General features: G+C 39.8%; 2 protein-coding genes across 3 annotated transcripts in view; one reads left to right on the top strand and one right to left on the bottom strand.

Moving 5' to 3' along the window:
- Positions 1 to 260: 260 nt before the first annotated feature.
- On the top strand, positions 261 to 10,999 carry LOC100122133 (1-phosphatidylinositol 3-phosphate 5-kinase). 2 transcript variants are annotated; one of them, XM_008208855.4, is made up of 21 exons: positions 261 to 1,485; positions 2,055 to 2,269; positions 2,337 to 2,526; positions 2,605 to 2,842; positions 2,912 to 3,118; positions 3,197 to 3,411; positions 3,485 to 3,812; positions 3,885 to 4,245; positions 4,322 to 4,592; positions 4,665 to 4,934; positions 5,014 to 5,306; positions 5,385 to 5,868; positions 6,062 to 6,404; positions 6,477 to 7,234; positions 7,310 to 7,756; positions 7,837 to 8,014; positions 8,076 to 8,334; positions 8,447 to 8,753; positions 8,824 to 9,156; positions 9,298 to 9,459; positions 9,658 to 10,999. In XM_008208855.4, the coding sequence occupies exons 1-21, from the start codon at positions 1,371 to 1,373 to the stop codon at positions 9,855 to 9,857; spliced, it is 6,174 nt and encodes a 2,057-aa protein (XP_008207077.1). In that variant the 5' UTR covers positions 261 to 1,370; the 3' UTR covers positions 9,858 to 10,999. The 2 variants fall into 2 exon arrangements, with proteins under 2 accessions (XP_008207077.1, XP_001605733.2); XM_001605683.6 differs by having other exon boundaries at positions 1,134 to 1,485; positions 6,077 to 6,404.
- Positions 10,679 to 20,256, bottom strand: part of LOC100122147 (UBA-like domain-containing protein 2) — a 26,949-nt gene continuing 17,371 nt past the window's right edge. Inside the window, exons 3-4 of the mRNA XM_001605699.5 lie at positions 18,753 to 18,846; positions 10,679 to 15,908 (exon numbers count right to left, since the gene is read on the bottom strand). Coding sequence (XP_001605749.2) covers positions 15,742 to 15,908; positions 18,753 to 18,846 — 261 coding nt within the window. The 3' untranslated portion in view covers positions 10,679 to 15,741. The remainder of the gene's footprint in view (positions 15,909 to 18,752; positions 18,847 to 20,256) is intronic.

Here is a 20,256-nt window from a genome sequence, read left to right as displayed (position 1 = left end):
TCTCTATTAGAATTCGAAATTGTTCAACAAAATTACGACTATTTTCCATTCAAATATCGGCAGCTTCGTCAGCTTCTATGTTTGCACAAAATGATAATCGTACACCTTGAGCATGAAAGTGTTGAAGCGTATATATGTATAAAAATAGCTTACTAATGCCAAAGCCATTGTCAAGTACGTGCATTGCGCTATCGGACTCGCGGTGTCTTGCAACGTGAAAGGTTGATCGATAAAAGCGCATTTTATGTAACATTTACGCCAGTCCGCGGAAAATCGCGAGTCTCGGGCTATAGGCTTGAGTAAACGTCTATAACGTGTGAAAAGCTGGTCTTTCCGTGTTTGTCTACTGCGGGACTGTGCTTTTTAAAGTACATACCATTATGGAGTCTTAAGTCCTCGGGGTTTGTGTGATGATAATCGATGCGACGTCGTCGTCGTGTGTATGACATAATGCGACGAGACACGTTAGGTCGTAATGGAATATGCGACGAGGGATGAATCGATCGGACGATTTGAGATATTAAATTCTGTTGCGGATTGTCGTCTTAAGAGGAAAAGTCATATCGAGCTTATTTATTTATTTTTTAATGTTTGAGTAAACTCAATTAAAATATAGAGTTTAGACAGCATAATAAGTTCATTTGCTATATTGCATTATTTACTTATAACTACTAACATTCAATAAAAATGTTTCTGGCCTTGAATAAAGTCGATTCACAGTAAGACTTTAATGAATAAGTACGTATATTAAATATACAAAAATAGACGTCAGGCATAGCTTTTATCATTCTTTAACTTTATTTTTATTTTAATCCGTTTAAACTCCGTCACGTCGTATAGTCCCGAATTTTGGATTCCGCAATATCGCGGTGTGATGAACTGTAATTGTCGGTATCACGTGACTCCAGGCTCGTATAGGTATACAAATTCGACAGTACCGTAACTAAGGGATCTGGGCCCCCTGGATTGTATTTTTTAACTCTAACAGATCCAAACAACAACAAAGCCTCTTTCTTTAAGTCCCCCGATTTTAGTATAGTTACTGCCCTTTCGAGTCAATGACCTTAAAACTCAAAATAAGGAAGAAAAAAAATCCCCGCGCGACCAGCCTATATGATACACATAACACACCTATATAGGCGTCGATCAGCTGACGAGAGGCTCGAACGCGACTATTGTTATTACGCGATCGCGACGCGAAGTTTTCGCGTTCTCCACCTCCGAGAGGCTGCAGAGCAGCAATTGTTCTCGTGTCAGGCACGATGCTGATCGGTCTCATCATGACGGACAACTCCAAGAGATAACAGAGGTCCTGCTGCAGCGCGAGAAGAGGATAACACAACAGTATAGAGGCGGCAACTCTCGGCAAGATGAACAAGAACATGAACTCACCGTCGAAACTCACGGAGTTCGCTCCGTTGAGCCCAGAGGAGAGCCAGCCCGTCGTCGCCTCAATTTTCTCCAAGATCTTCGGATTTGCCAAGAGTACGTGGTGCATTTTCGTGCATTTGCAGCTGATTCTTTGGGATGGTTGACAAGTTTTGTGGTTGTTGATTTTGGCTCTTTTTGCTTACGTCTGGCGATGACAGTTGTTGGAAATGTTCGTTTGTGGTTTATTTGCTTGCTTTGAGCATTGCTATTTGTTGAAGGCCATGCTTTGCCTGTTGACAAGTGAAAAAACAAATGTATAGGTTATGATAAGTGCGTACACATTTATAAAAAGATTTCCTTAAAGGCAATGTGGCTCTATATATAGCATTAATTAATAGCCGATAAAATGTTTAACATCCGTTACATGAAGTTTTACAGATAAAAATAATGGTTAAAGAATATTTTATCAAGGATTAATTCTTATAGGTTGCACTAATTGTTATCTTTATCTATACGCGCTTACTGTTAACTATCTTTCAAGTCCATCTGTAGACTTTTCACAAATACTCCACAATGCTATATAATTCAAAACATATTTTCAAATGGTTTACAAATAGTAAATTGACAATAAATAAGCACTAATTGAATTAAGATGGTTTTAATAATTTGTTTGCGTTTATCAGGTTCAACTCCAAGTGTTACGGCTGCAACATCTCCAAATAATGATGAACAAAGTTCATCTGGAGATTCTGAATCATGGAAACAGCCTGGAAGTACAGAAAAATCTCCCTCAGAAGATACCAGCAGTCTGATGAGTTTCTCAGTTGATACAACGGAGGGTCGAAGCTTACCAAATGTCTTGAAACGCATTAGCAATATTGTGGCTTTGAAAAGCAATGTGAGTTTTCCTTTTATATCTTTAAATATTACTTCTGCAAACAATAATTCATCAATATAATTTGTAGAACCTTCAATCATACAAAGACTCCCAACTCAGAAGTTATTGGATGCCTGACAGTGTAAGCAAACAATGTTACGAATGTGGAGAGAGGTTTACTACATTCAGGAGAAGACATCACTGTCGGGTGTGTGGCCAAATTTTTTGTTCAAAATGCTGTTGTGACGAAATTCCAGGAAAAATCATGGGCTGTACTGGTGAGAAGATCAATATATGAATTGTTGATACAGTGCAACCTATAAATATATAATAATTATTCTTTTCATAATTTTCAGGTGATCTGAGGGTTTGTACATACTGCTGCAAAGTTGTTTTGTCCTACCTACAATCTTCTGATATGAGGAGTGATCTTTCTGCAGATTTAAGAGCCTTGCAAGAGGATTTAGAAGAAAAATATGGTACCAATTCACCACCAACCTCAAATAAATGTACCAATGAAAGTACAGAAAATGAGACTCTTGTCAGAAGAAAACTCAGTGTTGGTTATATGGAAGAGAAATACGCGACTGGCAGGTAAATTTTCATTGCAAATACAAAGTTTATCATGTAAGTAAGAATTTCTCTAATTTATAACAATTTCAGATCGTCACACAACTATTTAACTTCGCAAGAACGCGCTTTGGCATTGCAAAATTCAACATCCCTTAGGATGATTTATGAAGAGTTGTTTCGCTCCAATCAAGCGATCATTCTGCAGACGCATAGGATCCGATTAAATCGTTATTACAATTGTTTTATAGGAAATGAACTAGTAAATTGGATGATTGCTCAGAATAGAGCAGCTACGCGGTAAATTATACTTCAATGAAAATAAAGTTACGAATAATTGAATAAATCATTATAATACTCTGATGTTGATTTTTTTAGAATACAAGCAACTGCAATAGGGCAAGCTTTGTTTGAAGCTGGTTTTATTGAACCTGTCTTAATGGATAATGCTTTTAGCGATTCAGCTGCATTATTTAAACCTGCCAAACTTTCGCGAGTACAAAGTAAAGACTTCTTAGTTGATAATCAAACTTCTTGTGATGCTCAGGAACCAGCATGGGTGAAAAATATTCCTCAACATGATTCGACTACGGGTACTTTATAAACCATTCTCCTTTTTCTAACTACCAATATTTATGATTTTAAAAAACACCTAATTTATTTCAGATTCCGAGAGTGAGAGTAGGCAGCCACCTCAAGTACAAGGGCGAATGCCTTCATCTAGTTCCAGTTTTTACTTAGATTTAAATTTAGAAGCTTCAACAGTTACCTTAAAGAGGCCGACCTCAGAAGATATAATATCGACTACAGCAGACTGTAACGATGGGATAGTCGAGCAGAAGGAAGTGAATTTCCAGACTCGGGAGAATAAAGTACCTGAGGACCTTCTCAATGATAAACTGTTAGTCCAGGATATTAAAAAACAAGAAGGATGGCACCAAGTGGCGAACTTGAATAATGCTTTCAACGAATCCACCGTTTACAATTGTCTAACGTGAGTTTTGATTTATAAATGAAATTAAAAAAAAAAATAATAATAATTTCTACTCAAATTCTATCATTAAAGTTCCGCATACAAACAACACGAAGATTCTCTCCTTCGACAGCTACTTAACAAAGAAGGTCTGTCGCAAAACTGGTCCGAAGTAGTTCTCGAAATAGCCCATCAGATAATCGACCGCGTGAGGCCCGATCTGCATCACGACGCCGACGACATGGACATCCGGCAATACGTGCAAATTAAGAAATCTCCTGGTGGCAGTAAGAATGACTGCGAAATCGTCTCCGGAGTTGTGTGCAGCAAAAATGTTGCTCACAAAGGAATGAACGCTATGATAGCGAATCCAAAGATTCTTTTGCTGCGTTGTGGTCTCATGTATCAGCGAGTTGAGGGGAGGTTGCTTAGCTTAGAACCTGTGATGCTACAGGTATCGTATTGAAAATACTAATATAATAGAATATAGATGTGGTTAATGAATTAATAACTCGTTTACGATTACATAGGAAAATGAATATCTAGGGCACACAGTAGCTAGAATTAACTCCCTAGGCCCAGACATAGTCTTAGTGCATCGGTCTGTGTCAAGATTAGCACAAGACCGACTGCGTGAATGCGGCATAACTCTTGTATTGAATGTGAAACTTAGCATCCTTGAAAGGCTAGCAAGGTGCACCGGTGCTAACATTGTCGACACAATCGACGCTCATATCTCCGCTAGATATAGACTTGGAACGTGTAAAAAGTTTTATTTAAGGAATTTCCCGAGTGAAAAAAGTCAGTACACTTCGAGCTTACAATATGGACATAATTAATTAAAATAATAACGCAGCTGCTTTTCTTTTAAAGCTGGCGTGAAGACGTTGATGTATTTCGAAGGTTGTGCGAACCCACACCTCGGTGCTACGATACTGCTACGCGGTGGCTCGCAGAACGAGCTGCGCAAAGTGAAAAACGTAGCGTCGATGATGATCTTTGCTGCATACTCCTGCCGGCTGGAAAAATCCTTCTTGATGGACGAGTTTGCGAGGCCACCTTCTCCCAAAGACAACTCCTTCTTGGATGAATCTTCGCGTAACGCTTCGCCTAGCAAAACCAAAGAATCTATTGGCAGCCAAAGTAAGCGTATAAACCTTTACTTTAATCGAAAATCTTGATCGTTTTATAATGGGAATTGTTTTTTTTTTTTTTCTATTAGACCAAGAAGGTGAAGATAGCATTTTAGAGAAACCAAAAAAATCATCAGAGGACACTAGTGGTGTCATTTCCGGAGAAGAGCAGAACTTTGACAATCATTTGCCGATGCACAAAAGCACACTTGTAAAGAGTGATAGTAATGATAGGAAACAGAGTATTGAGAATATCAGCGATAGTGAGAACTTCAATCAAGTATCCGCTTTATTGATGAACGCTACCAGTTCTTATGACACTTTGAAGCTATTCAAGACAAAGTCGAAATCTAGCTCTGATGAATCGAAAATCGGCGAAAAGGTAGATTTCGTTATTATTCTCCAACTTTAAAACATTTCATCATCTAAAACGGAATTTCAAATCACGCATTTTTTACAGACAAGTTTAACTGAAGTTCAATCGGCGCTACTTGAAACGAGCTCGCAAAACGATACATCAGGTATCGGTACCACATCGGACCACGACAGCACCTTGGAACTCTTCGGCAAGAGCTCATCAGGTGAAGCAGCAGCATCTGACGAGACCCGGACAAGCAAGTCTAAGGAAATCAAGCCAGACCCAGAAAAACGCGTTCACGGCGAGTCGGTTAGTGACAAGAGCGACCCGCTGCACCAATACATGAATGAAGACGAAGACGAGGTGTTCGACCAAGTTAGTCCTAACGGACAATGCCTCAGTGTGGCTGACCTGCCGCTGCTGAATAAATTCAAGAAGGCACTCGAGGGGACGATCCTCAGCGTCTCGCCGTACCTCAAGTTTTCCATTCCATATTTGGAGACCGAGCCTGGAAGAAACTGTGTATTGAGGAGCTTCTTTCCTAAGGAGTTGTATTATTCGGCATACTTTTCGGATAAGATGGAAGGTATTCATGCTACAAATGATTCAATTTTTACATTTCATTTACGAATCACTTTATACCGTAATACCTTTCCATTGCAATTGGTTTGAAAAATATTCCATTCAGATTTTTAAAACATCATTAAAAGCTAATCCAAATCGTCATCAAAATCTACGGAAACTAACAAAAAGAAACCTTACAAACTAAATCATTGAAGTGATATTCCCATCAGGCGCAAAATTGACCAGCTTGATGGCGGAATCGTCGAGCTCCGAGAAACCCATGAAGAAGATCAAATTCGAACCGGAGCATCCATTTATCAAGGCAAAGCTAACGGCGGGAGCTGACAGTCGTGAAGTCCAGACGATGCTTGCACATTTCCGAGCCTGCGGTAGTCGTCTCCACCCGGTCAACGATGTATCTGTGCAAAAGAAGCAATCGTCAGCTCCGACGCAAAACGAGTCGATGGACCAGCAGATTGTGTGGCCGGATTGTCTTGATCCTGCAAGTCACCAAAGATTATCGGTGCTATTTTGTAGTTTTCTTCATAACAACAATACGTAAGTTTGATGTCTATATTTAAAACGAATCACATTTTGATGTGAACTGAGACATTTCTTTTTATTCGTCAGAAATAATGCACCCGCCTTCTGTGTAAACCCGTGGGTGGTAAACATGGACCTGTATGGTAGGAATGACATAGCACTCGGCCGCTTTCTGGAACGCTACTGTCTAACCACCGAGTACAAGTGTCCAGCTCAAAGTTGTAGAGCTCAGATATCTCAGCACGTGAGGAGATTCGTACATGACGGTGGATGCGTCCACATAAGCTTGTGCGAAATGAGCGCCGACCCGTTTACTAATCCAGGTCAAGAAAGTTCAAAGCAGATATTCATGTGGAGCAAGTGTACTAAGTGCAAGAGTGTCTCGCCGGTCGTTCCAATTTCTGACGACACTTGGTCCCTATCCTTTGCCAAGTACCTAGAGCTTCGCTTTCATGGCAACGTCTACACTCGCCGAGGAGCGGAGAATTGTCAACATTCCCTTCACCATGACCACCAGCAGTATTTTTCTAAGCGCAATATGTTAACGATTATGCGCTACAGTAAGATTTCGCAGTGGGAGATTTCACTACCGCCACCACTTATCGATGTCATCTACGACTCGCGAATACACGCGAGTGTTATCGAAGAAATAAAGTCTTTGGCGCTCAAAGGTGACGAGGTATTTTGTAATGTCAAGGACAAGATCAGTGGGTTGCAATTGGATGAAGCGATGCTTGCTAATATGAAAATTCAGTTGGGGAAAGATCAGTTATACTTTAAGAATAAGATCGAGGAGTTGCAGTTAAAGCTTACTTCGCCTACTTTGGAAAACAAAAAGTCACAAGGTGCTTAATTTTTATTTTCTATTAAATTTCAAATTGTTCTGCATAATCTCGTAATAAATAATACACTTTTTTCAGGCAAGAATTCGGAAAAACAAGTACAGAGTTTGATGTATCGCATCGAAGATGGCATCGTGATAGTTAAACGTCTGATCTCCGATGCAGTCTTGAATTGGAATGCTAAAATTGCAGAGGCGACTGCGTCGGCCAAACGTCAACAATATGAACGCCAAACAAATAAGAGAACTACAGTTGAGCGCAGTAGTATCACGGCAACTAACAGTGTTAGCGGTAGTAGTGGTACAGGGGCTGTCGAAAGCAACGATGGATACATAACAGAGGACACAGCATCAGAATCACAACTGGAGGACCTTAGTCCAATGTCGGCGGACTACAATGCTGTTGATGCTATCACTGCGATACAGGCAAACTTGATGTCTTTTGACCCGGTTGAAAGCTCGGATGGAGAACTACCTGATCCTCCCACTGTGATTACGAATCCTGAAGAAATCGTCGTCATTCAAGGTCAGCATGACTGTGTTAACTGTTATTACAACTACATAGGTAAAAAATCTAACGTATGAAAATATTTATTCGTGTTTAAGGTTCTCCTAAAACACATCAAAGATCCTTTTCCGACACAATACCTCCTACTGCGGAAGACGCGCCAGACAAGAAGAAGAAAAAGAAAACAATACTATCGCAGCTCTTACCGTCGACATCCACAACCAATACAATACCAAATCCTCTGGGACCCCTCGAACATCATTTACTACCTCTTGGGTAAGCAATAATGTTTGAGAAAAATAAATACCATCGAATAAATTAAAAATTTCTATTCTAGGTCAGTAGTGCCGATCGTCGTATACGAATCGGAGCCCTCATCGATCATAGCTTACGCTCTGGATTCGCACGACTATAAGCACGCGCTGCAGGAGCAGCTGCGAGGTACCAAGGGCCCGGAATTAAATCCAAGTCCGCTCTATAGAAGGAAATTGCCAGAGAACAAGGAGAACGTTTCGGAGATAAATCAATCTGGTGAATCCAAGAGGCCGTCAGTCCTGTCGTTCCTACGAGGCAATAGTCCGAATCCAAATGCACTGGCAAGTTCTTAGGGCTCAGCTGCAATCTGATAACGACACCCTCAATTCCATTCCACTCTACCCTTGACGAGAGTAATTCGCATCTCCTCAACCTTTCTACTCATACTTTCAGGGTAGTCCAATGGAAACCGATAAAGTCGTTCCGTCAATCGAGACGACAGGTGCTCCTCCAGCTCCGAATCCTGAGACTGACGAGGAAAAGAAGGCCGCCAAACAACAGCAACATAATTACATTGAAGTGCAATTCGCTGACTCGACGACTAATTTCTATTGCAGGATTTACTTTGCAGCACAGTTTGCTGCTCTGAGGAATAACGTGTTAACGTACGGTGAAGAAGGATACACCAGGAGTCTGAGTAGGAGTGTACTGTGGGCTGCGAGAGGTGGGAAGAGCGGAAGTTCTTTCTGCAAAACAAAAGGTCAGTTAGGAGATTTTTATTTTTGGGTTGTCGACTAGGAACTATTCTAATTAGATTTTATTTATAATAGACGATAGATTTGTTCTGAAAGAAATGACTAGGATGGACATGCAGATATTCTTGGACTTTGCTCCTAATTACTTTGCGTACATGGAAAAGTGTCAGCAAACCAAGCAGCCCACACTCTTGGGAAAAATTGTTGGCATCTATCGGGTGTCGTTTAAAAATAATACGACTAACGCTGCGCTGAGAACAAGCGTACTTGTGATGGAAAATTTGTTCTATAACAGAAGCATCACCGACAAATTCGACCTAAAAGGCTCGGTCAGGAATAGACTAGTCAACCCGGAAGATGTCGATCACGAAGGGGAATTAGTTTTGTTAGATGAGAATTTATTAAATAGTAAGTATAACAGAAAATAGTTTTTTATCTTTCACTGAATTATTAACAGATGCGAAGTAATCCGTTTGATATCGAACTACACATCAATGTACGAACGTCAAAGAGTGTTCGTAATACTAAACACTTCCGATCATATTTTAGTGAGCTGCGACTCCCCATTGTATATTAGACCACATGCCAAAGCTGTTTTGAACAAGGCTATCGAGGAAGACACTAAATTCTTGGCAGACAACTGTGTAATGGACTATTCACTGCTTGTGGGCCTTGAGCCGACTTCGGACGAACTTGTATTAGGCATAATTGGTGAGAATTTTGTTATTGTCTCTCATTTTTATGGCCATAGAAACCAGATATTTTCGGTTATATTTGTTTAATTAAGGCTCATACTAAGAATCAAGATTTTATTTTATCTATCCATCATTATTATCAATATTGATAATTATGATAAAAATATAATAATAATAATTAAATGAGTAGAATAAAAAAAATCCGTTCTCCCAGATTATTTGCGGACATTTACTTGGGATAAGAAGATAGAGACGATGGTGAAGAAATCTGGAATCCTTGGCGGTCAAGGCAAATTGCCGACGATTGTCTCACCGGGGGAGTACCGCGCACGCTTTATCGCCGCGATGCACAAATATTTCTTACCGGTGCCAGACAGATGGACTGGTCTTAATCGTGGTGTCACGTCCACATAAATTTTCGGACGAACAACTTGCGCCACTGAGAATCAGAAGCAGTACTTCAGGTATAATATTCATACTGAAAAGTTTTTTTCAACGAACAGTTAGAGTTGAGTTTCGGTTGTGAAGTTATGGTCAATACTGATGCTGATTCTCAGACATACTTCTTCCAAAACTTACTGATTTCACGCCTCAGATCTGTGGTTTTAACAGATTATTTCATTGTTGTTTTGCTTGTTATTTTATTAACTTCTATTATTTATTTATTAATACTTTGTGCAATACTCTTGTCTTGATTACATCTCAACTTAAAATAACTTATGTAATTGTAATGAACTTTTATATACGAATATTTACTTGTTGCAATAATTACGCAAAAGGTCTTTTTATTAATACAAAAATTTACCATATTTAATACCGCGTGTATTAAAGATTTTAACAAACTAGTAAACTATCGTAGGAATATTTATTTAGTTATAAACATTTTTGTGTCAATATTGTCTGTTGTACGATGCATTAGAAATTATCAAAATCACAGATCTGTTGCCAAACGTATTATGCAATAGACTTTCGAGAAGAAGATGCTTGTGTTAAATCGAATGTGATAATGTTTGTAATGATTTTTAATCGAAAATTTTGTTTCGTTTACATATAGTCGATTGCTGCTTATGTATTATTAAACATGTTAAATATGCAAGGGCAAATGTAAATATATATTTGTACAATAAAAATTTATACTTCCCATTCGACATAATTATTTTTTAAAAAATGCATGGATTAGCAATAGCTTATGTATAGTTGCAAGGACAGGATAAGGGACGAGCAAACGAATCATCTATTAAAGCACCATTATTAATGATTTATTCAGATAATTTTTTCTCTCTTAATTATGTACAATGAACATTATTCTATAATTAATAATCAAAGAAACAATAATAATTATAACATAATAATAGCCTAGACGTCATAGACGTGAAGGGGGCATATTCGCTCAAGAAACGTTAAAGCATGTACCTCGAGGGGGAAAAACACTTGATTCTCATCATCTCATCGCTATAATCCTTACATTTTTTTCATTATTATCATAATCGTCGCCGCGAGATAATATTTACATGAAACAGCTTCGATCCTATTGCGGTGATGTTCCGCACTCTTTTCTTATACTCTAAGTATATTCTCGCTTTTGTCGTATATAGAGTCGAAATTGCATATTCGCCAATCGTTACATTTGCGAAAGTTGCCTTCGCTCTATCGGCTACCGCTGAGAAAAACTATTATTGTTACTAACACTTCACAATGTACTTGCGTTTGTTCATCTCTACACTGTAGAATCATGCGATTCTCGAGCTTACTTCCGAAGTTGATGATTATGCTTAATCCTGTATTTTTTATAAATAACGTCTAATTATAATTACAATTCTTTTTTTTTTAAATAAGTATAAAAGTATCTTATGATCGTTGATTTGAATTTTGCATTCGTTATATAATAATCTAAACTAGGTATATTATGATCGGTAAATTATACATAATTATAATTATCTATATGTACAACATGTATACGACTCGCTTGCCCAATTTTCCAAAAATTCATCGTTCGACCCTCGAATAATCCTACAGTGTAAAAAAAATGTTCGCCATGACACTTATTATTATCGACTGAATAATATCGCTCGAGTTATACAAGTTTTCACAATACGCCGCAAACTTTCTCAATACAATTCAATCTTTATAACGCAAACTCTGCAGCGGATTTTTGTGCGATATTGGTCACTCGTTAATACAAAACAACGCGAATCTCCGGAAAAAGGGGCAACAGGCCTATAACGAAATCATCAAAACGTCATATATATTAGAGACGGACAGAAAGGAACAGGCGAGACAGTTTGGACGAAGCCGCCTCGCTTCAGTAAAAGAACACAGTACAATACACAATTTGTAAAATTATGGTTTTAACATAAGTGTGTGTATGTTATCGAATTACTCTATGATACAGAGCTTGCAGCGCAATCGTACGATTTCCCTCGTCTCCCCCTTTAGTTCCTGTGTTAAACAAGAGCAGTAATAATAACGAGAGAGACAAAGGGTGGAAAGGCAGTAGCAGTGTATATGCGTCGTGTATAAAGGTCAGGGCTAAAGGGAAAACTAGAGCTGATGATGCAATGCGGGATTATGTAGCGTGTGTTTGCGCGGATCAGTCTCATATGTAAACACACCGCTTCTGATTCTGCCTTTGTGATCAAATTTTTGCTTTCTTCGCGAGAGCAGGAGTACAATTGCGTCAATTTGGTCGTTTTATTGTTAAAACATTTCGCTCGAGTCTGAGGCGGAAGTGGGTCGATTCAAGGCGAAGGTCAAGGCTGCGATTGCGTGTATAGTTTCAAGGGCTGTAGCATCGCGCGAAGTTCAAGTGCATATCGCCTCTCAAGGTTGCGGAGACTATTCAGGAAACGTTGAAGCGACCGAGCGAGCTTTGTTTATTTCGCTTTTTTACGGTATCATCAGACACGCGATCGCAGCACTTTCCGATCGTTTATGTCCATCCTATCCTACATGCTGAACCCTGATGGAGAGAGTAAGCGTATTGTATGGTTACTTATGCGCATTATTGTTATTATGTACATTGATTCATAAAAGTCGTTCGATTGTTGAAATCTTTTTCAGAAATTTACAGTTAACTGAGTCCTTGATTAAAACAATCACAAGATTTGAATTAATAGCTTGAGGAAGCCTGTGAAACAAATTTTTATATGTCTGATAACGAATGCATACGAGTGAGCGTTGGAGAAATACTAGCAATTATTAATGAAACAGAATATGCTCTATAAGATTTATAGTGACGTGAAGTGATACCGCAGTACAGTACTGTGTTTGTTGGAGTTCAAGGTCTGCCCGCAAAATGACAACGAAAAACATTTTGAAATTGGTTTTAAAAATTCAAAGTTTGCAGACGCAGATTCTATTTGGAAGACGACGTCAAAAAAATATAAAGATAAGGACCACAGAACAAAAGTTTTGAATTCAAACTACTGTTTCTCGCTTTAAGAAGTTAAGTAGATATATATACATTTATAACTTTGTGTAGAAGTTAACTATTGCCCATTTTATATGATACGAAGGACGAAAATTATTCGATGATTTGCAAAAACGTTCAGAAAGGAGTTTCAGAATAAGTCGCGTTACTTTAAACATTATTATATTGTAAGTCTGTGTAATAATTTCAATTTTAATGAAGCCGATTTATTTATATATTGAATATATATCATACGAAATTTCTCTGATTACATATTTTGTCTCTGTATAAGAAAATAAACTCTGCATTACGAAGTATACATTTGTTGTCGTTTTAATCGGAGGAAATAATCGTTACAGGCTACCAAAATAATACCTTTTCTAAGCTAACGCTTGTCTTTGTATTATTAATTTTTGATTTAATTTTATATAAAATCATGTAAAAATAAATGCGTCCTTTTTGTTACCGCGATGTTCAAACATGCAATTACCATATTATACAACAAACACCGAACGTTTGATGGCTTGTTTAACACTTTCATAATCTGAACGATTAATTTATAAAAAAAAGAAAATATTCAATACATTGAATAGTAACTTTATTTAGCAATATTTTAAAAGTTTAGCCTTTAGAGCAAAAATTTCTTTTATACACTTAGATTACACATGAAATTTTATTTTTTTTATCTTTTAAACATTATACTTTTTAAATTATTTACAGGTTTCTTTAATCTACATTAGTTTCGAAAATTTTAAAAGTCAACGTGACAAGAAATTTTCAAAGTATCAATCATACACCACATTTAATAATTATTATTTTTTGTACTATATGCTTAAGAAATCACTCGAACAGGAAAACTTATAAACAATCACGAGTCTTCATTAATTCAGTTGCATTTACAGAGTCGTATCGGCAATCTCGAACGAATAATCACTTTAATGAAACAATTAATGCTGGAAACTGTCACATATAAACAAAAGCAGTACTCTCCGTTACTTCTTTAATCGTCTACTGCCCCCTCTCCTTAACCCCCTTATCGACAAAAAAGATTGAACGAAAGCGCTTGATTTCTCTGCCATCGTTTTGTAATCGACGAAAACGTATTTCGTCTCCTTTTCGAACTACATGTACAATTGTACGTAAAAGCTTCAACTCATGCATGAAGGTCCTATTGTCCTGACTTGATAACAAGCTCGCGTCTTCTGTCCCTCCGTAACATCCTCTCTGGAGGAAAATTTTACTTGATAAAACCGGGAATCGATGTACGCATTCTCTTAACATAAACTCTTTTCTTAATTATGGATTTGAATAACAACTATATTGAACATTATTTACGTATGGACGCACAAAAACCTTATATCAGTAAATTTTTGTGCAAAAATTAGCTTTGAGACCACGAGTAGAACGCAACGGTGTGTATAGGAGAACATCGATTCAGTGAGTAGAGTTTTATCAGTCGAATTTCAGAAGAGAATTACAGTCCGAAAAAATCCGGGAAACAGACGCATTTAAAAAAAATAAACCAAATCTATGGCCCCCCGCGTCGGCGTCCTTACAATTTTATTCGACGTTTCAACGGCGAGGGACGGTTTCGTCTTTTAACTACGACACATAGCTCAATCTACGCACTACCTCGGATTTCGCTTCATCCATTTTTTGTTTGAAGAACTCTGAATTTTTAAAGAACGAAAAATCGAGCCAGTCTTTGTTTATAAGCTAAGAGTGAAAAGTTTTTTTAGTAACATCGTAAAATCGACATCAATGGACTTGTTTGTTCTTCTTAACAAGAGTTTTTTAACGGTTTTGCTCTTAGCTTTCAGTTAAGTGATCAATCTAATCACAGGTGATACGGAGCAATAGAAGTTGATTATTGGGGGATTGAAATATCGTAATCGGACAGCAACACCAATAATTTAAATTCTCCTCGTTTAATTCCAGTTACTTTATGTTTCTGCTCAATACTTATGTACACTTAACAATCATCAATTATAAATTAACAACCCGTCACATTATCCAGTATTTTGGTGATCCACAAAAATTTCTTTCAATACAAATTCCAGATTATTTACACAAATAATTACATGTAAATCATGTACATATATACTACATTCTAAACGTCAAACCAAAATTAATTCGATATGTATGAAAAATTTAGAGTCATGGAGCACCGGTACAACCGGGATCCAAACTTTTGTCATTCGATAAAAAAAAGAAAGAAAAACGAAAGCTTTCAATTCGTCAATAACCAAACAACTTTGCCATCTCCTCGGGAGACAAGAGACTGCATCCCATAGACCGCACGAGAACATAGATTGTTATATCACTCATAAAAATTCAGAGCCTGGAACGAGTCGTTACATCGCGTGCATCGCGCAACACCACGGGATCATCGCACTACATACGTTTATACTTCGTTCAATTCACTTCTTCTTTGCTCGTCTCTTTATCGACGTGCATTTCGCCCGACTCCATAATTCCAGTCTCGCAGCTGACCTGGATATGTGTGAGTACGAGTGTGTGTTAGTGTCTATCGTGTGTTTACATCTCTCAGGAACTCTAGCATCCATCGGCACTGAGCGCGAATCAAACGCGCTTACGACTCTCTCCTCTGGCATATGAATACGACGAAATAAGCAAACCAAACGGGTTACCGACGGTCGGTAAAACAGCGAGGAGGACGCGCGCGCTGCTGCGCCTTCTCGTATGTCAATGTTTGTGTATAACAATGTGAGTGTGTATATACGATGTGTTTGCCTCTTGTTGTGCGGTATGAAGAGAGCACTGGAGCACGTGTTACACCTTCTGACGAGGACGCCGATGACGATGATGACGATGAAGATGTTGACGATCTGCTGCCACGAGCAGGCCTCTCGTCGGGACGAGTATCTCTTATCTCTGAGGCTCGCCCAGGCCGAACTGCTGCTGAGCCGCCGGCGACTGCTGGTGGTGATGGTGGTGATGGTGCTGCCCGTGGCTGCCCGACACACTGCTACATCGCTGGGCCGGCGTCTGCTGCTGCTGGTTCAGCCCGAGGCCGTTCTGGCTTGGCGACATGCCTGCAATCACAAGAAAATATACACGTTTTGTTATACTTGCAGTCGATGGCAAATTTACTCGCTTATCTGTTTTATCGACGTAACGGCAATCGGGGCGCGTTCTTATTTTGGAATTCGAAATAAAAGTCGGTTATTTTTTTATGCAAAAGTACACAGAATCGCAATTATCGCGTTCGTGAGGATTCTTGAAATTCTAACGCAGACGTGTTTCGCGGAAATCGAGCAAAAACAATTGTCTGCGCAGGCATTGTCTGATAAAAATGGGTTACGTAAGTTCATTGTGTAACGGTATAATATTTTCCCCCGATCGTTTCGTCATCATCAATAACTAATAATAGATAATGTCGTCTTATTACATACTCTCTATCAGACAAAGTGTGCGCAATTAGTGTAAGCTCGGAAACTTTGCACTTTTCAAGCCGTGAAATGGATATGCCCCGAGAAGTGAGGAACAAAAGATGCGAAGACTTACGACCAAGCGAAGCGGAGCGACGGATTCGGAATAACAAGCTCATGGAGTTTGAATCGCACGCAAATTAACCCGCCAGTTTCGAAGTCGAGAGAAAGAGAGAAGAGCGTGATTGATATTTTTGCAGTTCAACTTCGCTAATTGAATTCCGAAGGTACGTACTATTATGGTACTTCTACGCAAAAACAAAGTGATAAATTCACAAGGCTCCGAGATAAATGCAGATACAGCTTAGCGCGTATTTTCATTAAATCTGCAATCACGAGATAATTCTCTCACCAGAGACTTGTTTTCACCGAGAAGCAAAGAATCGCGATTAATGATGTAAATCTGTATACTCTGAAGTGTCGACGATTCAATAATTATACCTAGTTGCATTAGTGAAATGAATCGTCCTTTTTTTCAAAACAATTCTACAAACCTATTATTAAGAGTCATCATCATTTGATTGCAGGATGCAAAAACAAACGACGGAGAGAGAAATGCTCTATCGATTCGATGAATGAAACAAGCTGTGTATATACGCAAGGCGCAAGAAAACTGCAGTCGAGCGCTGAAAAGGTGGGCGGCTGACGTCGAGCGCGAGCGAAACACGTCATGCGAAAGCGGCGGTACACACGGCCGGGAAAAAGGTAATACACACACACAGACAACACTTCCGGATCTCATCGATGCCATACGCAACTGAGTTCCCGAGTCTTATTCCATTATCTTTGAATGTCCCGCGTAGCGAAGCCGTTTCTATATTTAGGGAGTCGTTCTCTCGAAGCTTCGAACCGCGCGATGTGTCTGTTTCACTGCATAATACTTTCGATCGATTTGTTTTTGATAATTAGCACAATAAACGGGTCCAGGACAAATAACAATTCAATTCCAAGTAATTCCATTGCGTCTCGCATTGTGTAATACAGAGCGTCTGTAGTCGACGTGAAGAGGAGAAAGGACGTTGATTGATCAAATCGCAAATGACTCACGCGCGCTTCTCTGCCCCGTTTCACAATGTTTCGGCAATTATACTTCGTCTTTGAGTATCACATTACGCCTGGATAGCGAACGTTTCGTTGTTTTCGCGCAGAATATTCAGCATGACAAGTCTGAATGGCCATAGATGTGCGACGTGGCATAACGGGCAGCACCTGCTTGACTCGTTTAATCGATGCGATTACCTCATCATCCCACAGAATACTGTACTCTGTTTGACACTTATATCGAGTCACAATAGCAATCAATGAAAACGGACTCGGCGATTTCGTCAGTGCGAGCATTTAATTAAGGCTATCTCGCGCAACTTTTTCTTTAATGTATATCATTGGCTTTTTACCTTTCATTACCTCCTGCGGTGCTTAGGATTGATAAAAGTAATTAGTCCACGACTCTCACCTATATATTCATTGGACTTTCGTTTGATCGACAAACTATTCTCAGGACTGTGAGCTGATGGGATGTGGAAGCTTAATAAATCAAGATTATCGATCTATTTGAATTACGCGAGTAATGATTGCTCTCGAACTTCGAAAGCATAACGCACACTGACAACAATACCCGTCTTCTGCGCGCGCGTCAACAGAAGCCTCTTTCGCGATCGACTCTTCCTCTTCCGCCTGAAAAACATGTTTTTCATCTCTTCCTACGTTATAGCCCTCCACGTGCATAATATACTTATATACCTGTATCTACATTAAACTCGAGCTCGACGAAACTTTTAATTAAGCCGTCAAGAATTCCCTCTTGAATCAAGCCCGAATCAGCGCGAAAACGTTCACTCTCCTAAGCCTCGTGTACTTAAAAATGAAAGAAAGAGAAAACTTTTCGTCCACGCGCGAAGAATAAAGCGCGAGGACAAGAGTGGCTGCAGTGTTAACAACAGCGTCGACTCCGTGACCAAGAACCGCTCGAGGGAAGGGGGGGTGTGTGCAGCTGCATCAGGGGTGGGAAAAGCGAGCCTTGACATTTTCCCGCGCGCGCGAAAGTAAACCGCCGATAATTGGGAGCTTTAGCGCGCGCGGATATTCGAAAATCGCGGAGAAATACGAGCAGAGCACTTTGTTGCTAATCGTGTTTGCTTTTTTCCCAGAAGCGATGTTCCGACTGACATTTCCAAGGCAAGGTCGGGAAGAGATCGCTCCGACTTCGAATCGAATTGAAAAGATGCTTGTCAAGTGCCTCCACCGAGTTCGCGTCTATTCAGAGCCGCGTTTTAAATACGAGTTTCGCTGCATCAAAGGGGCACACGGGAGAGGCATTATACCTAATTGAAAAAACTCCAGCCAAAACGACGTTTCGCGTCGTCGAGGGAGAGTATACGAGAGACAAAAACTGCGCCGCGGCGCTGGAACGGTGCAAGGGCTTAATTAAAATAAGAGCTTTCAACTTACCGGAGGGCGTTTTCTCTCCCGCCGACATTTTTGAGAAGGCCAGCAGAGCGTCCGGGAAATTCGGTGGAGTTGCCGGTGTGTTGCATGGCGTTATCTGCAAGGCAAAAATTTCGACTTTATCAGAACATCGTGAATGTTTTGCTGTAATGGTTATTTTTTAAATGCATTAATTCTAGTATATAATCATTTTCACTTGGCAACAAATATCGGAAGAAAAACACGAATACGAGAACGAGCTTTCGTATAGCATAAAAAATGCAATGACTGACTCTTGTTTTCCGAATCGATGCTATCGATCTACCTAAAAACGAAAATAAACTCCCGCTCTCAGGAGTGCACAGCGAAGAAAAGCTTTCATTCAAAGTGCAATTTCGGAGCGTAATTAGCACAAGACACCTTGAATTTGCATAGAAAATTAATTTAACGCGTCAAAGAGATAGAGAACGAGACGTATAATAATGAAAATCAGGAATTTCAGTGTACACTCGTCTCGTGAACCAGTTCTCTTCGTTCGACTCCTCGACGACGATGGCACGAGCGCTTCGAATCCCAAGCATTGACCTGAAGAGTTATATGGGTGGAAATTATTGGAAAAAAATGAGCGCCGAGAGCTATAATATCGAGAGATGAAAGACGGCGCTCTACCATACGTATGAAATTCGATTCCAAGGAGAGCAACGCATTCGATCGTCGATCTTTACCCCGTCGTCTCGCTCTTATAAAATCCCACGACGACAAATTCAGCCGACAGGAAAAGTACGCGTCAAAGCTCTATAATAACGCTTTAAAAAGAATCGCGTACGTCATTTGCCTTTCTAGTCCGATCTCTCCATCCCCTACACACGAGCTTGAACAATGCAAAAGTAAACAAACGAGCTTGCGAGAGAGCTCGCATCCACTCCACACATGCACACACACGAGTGTGTATAAGCTCGTTAGCAGCACTCCCGCGGCTGGAAACCGGAATACTCCGCTCGCCCGCATGCCGTCGCTCGTTCTTGCTCTCTTGCTATACGTATACAGTCCGTCCCCGCGCGCGTATACACATGTGTGTATATACAAAGGTCGTTCAACCTTTCGAGGCGGCCTCCTTGCGTGACGTCATCGCCATCAGGTGGACAGATACTTGCTCGGCTGCCTGCGCGTGTGTTTGTGTTTAAGAGCAGCGAGGAGAAGGTATCGAGCGACTCCTCTTCCTGGTGTGTACAAGGCTCGGAGGTTTCGATTCGATCGCAGTGTATGCAAAGGATTTGCGAAGGGATCGGGTTTCCTCGAGCTTTTATTTTCCGCTCAGCACGGAGCGCGTGGAGTTTATGGACTCGCTGGTATTGTCTCTGTCTGGATGTAAGCGTCGGATGTTGATTCGTTGCGATTCGATTTATGAGAGGAGAGGCGAGATTGGAATGAAGGTTTTCGAAATTACATCGACGGAAGCCCAACCGTCGCACGCATTCCAGAATCCGATCGTTATTCCCGGCACAACTCCTGCGACGAGACAACGAAA

The sequence above is a fragment of the Nasonia vitripennis genome, chromosome 5, assembly GCF_009193385.2.
Source record: "Nasonia vitripennis strain AsymCx chromosome 5, Nvit_psr_1.1, whole genome shotgun sequence".
NCBI lineage: Eukaryota > Metazoa > Arthropoda > Insecta > Hymenoptera > Pteromalidae > Nasonia > Nasonia vitripennis.
This window is presented reverse-complemented; position numbering and strand designations above follow the sequence as displayed.

Bases quoted from the DNA above. Each gene is read 5' to 3' on its own strand.
- LOC100122133 (XM_008208855.4), top strand. From the start codon at position 1,371: ATGAACAAGAACATGAACTCACCGTCGAAACTCACGGAGTTCGCTCCG. The intron at 9,157-9,297 runs GTAAGTATAACA...ATCATATTTTAG, and splicing joins AGATGAGAATTTATTAAATA to TGAGCTGCGACTCCCCATTG. The intron at 9,460-9,657 runs GTGAGAATTTTG...CCGTTCTCCCAG, and splicing joins ACTTGTATTAGGCATAATTG to ATTATTTGCGGACATTTACT.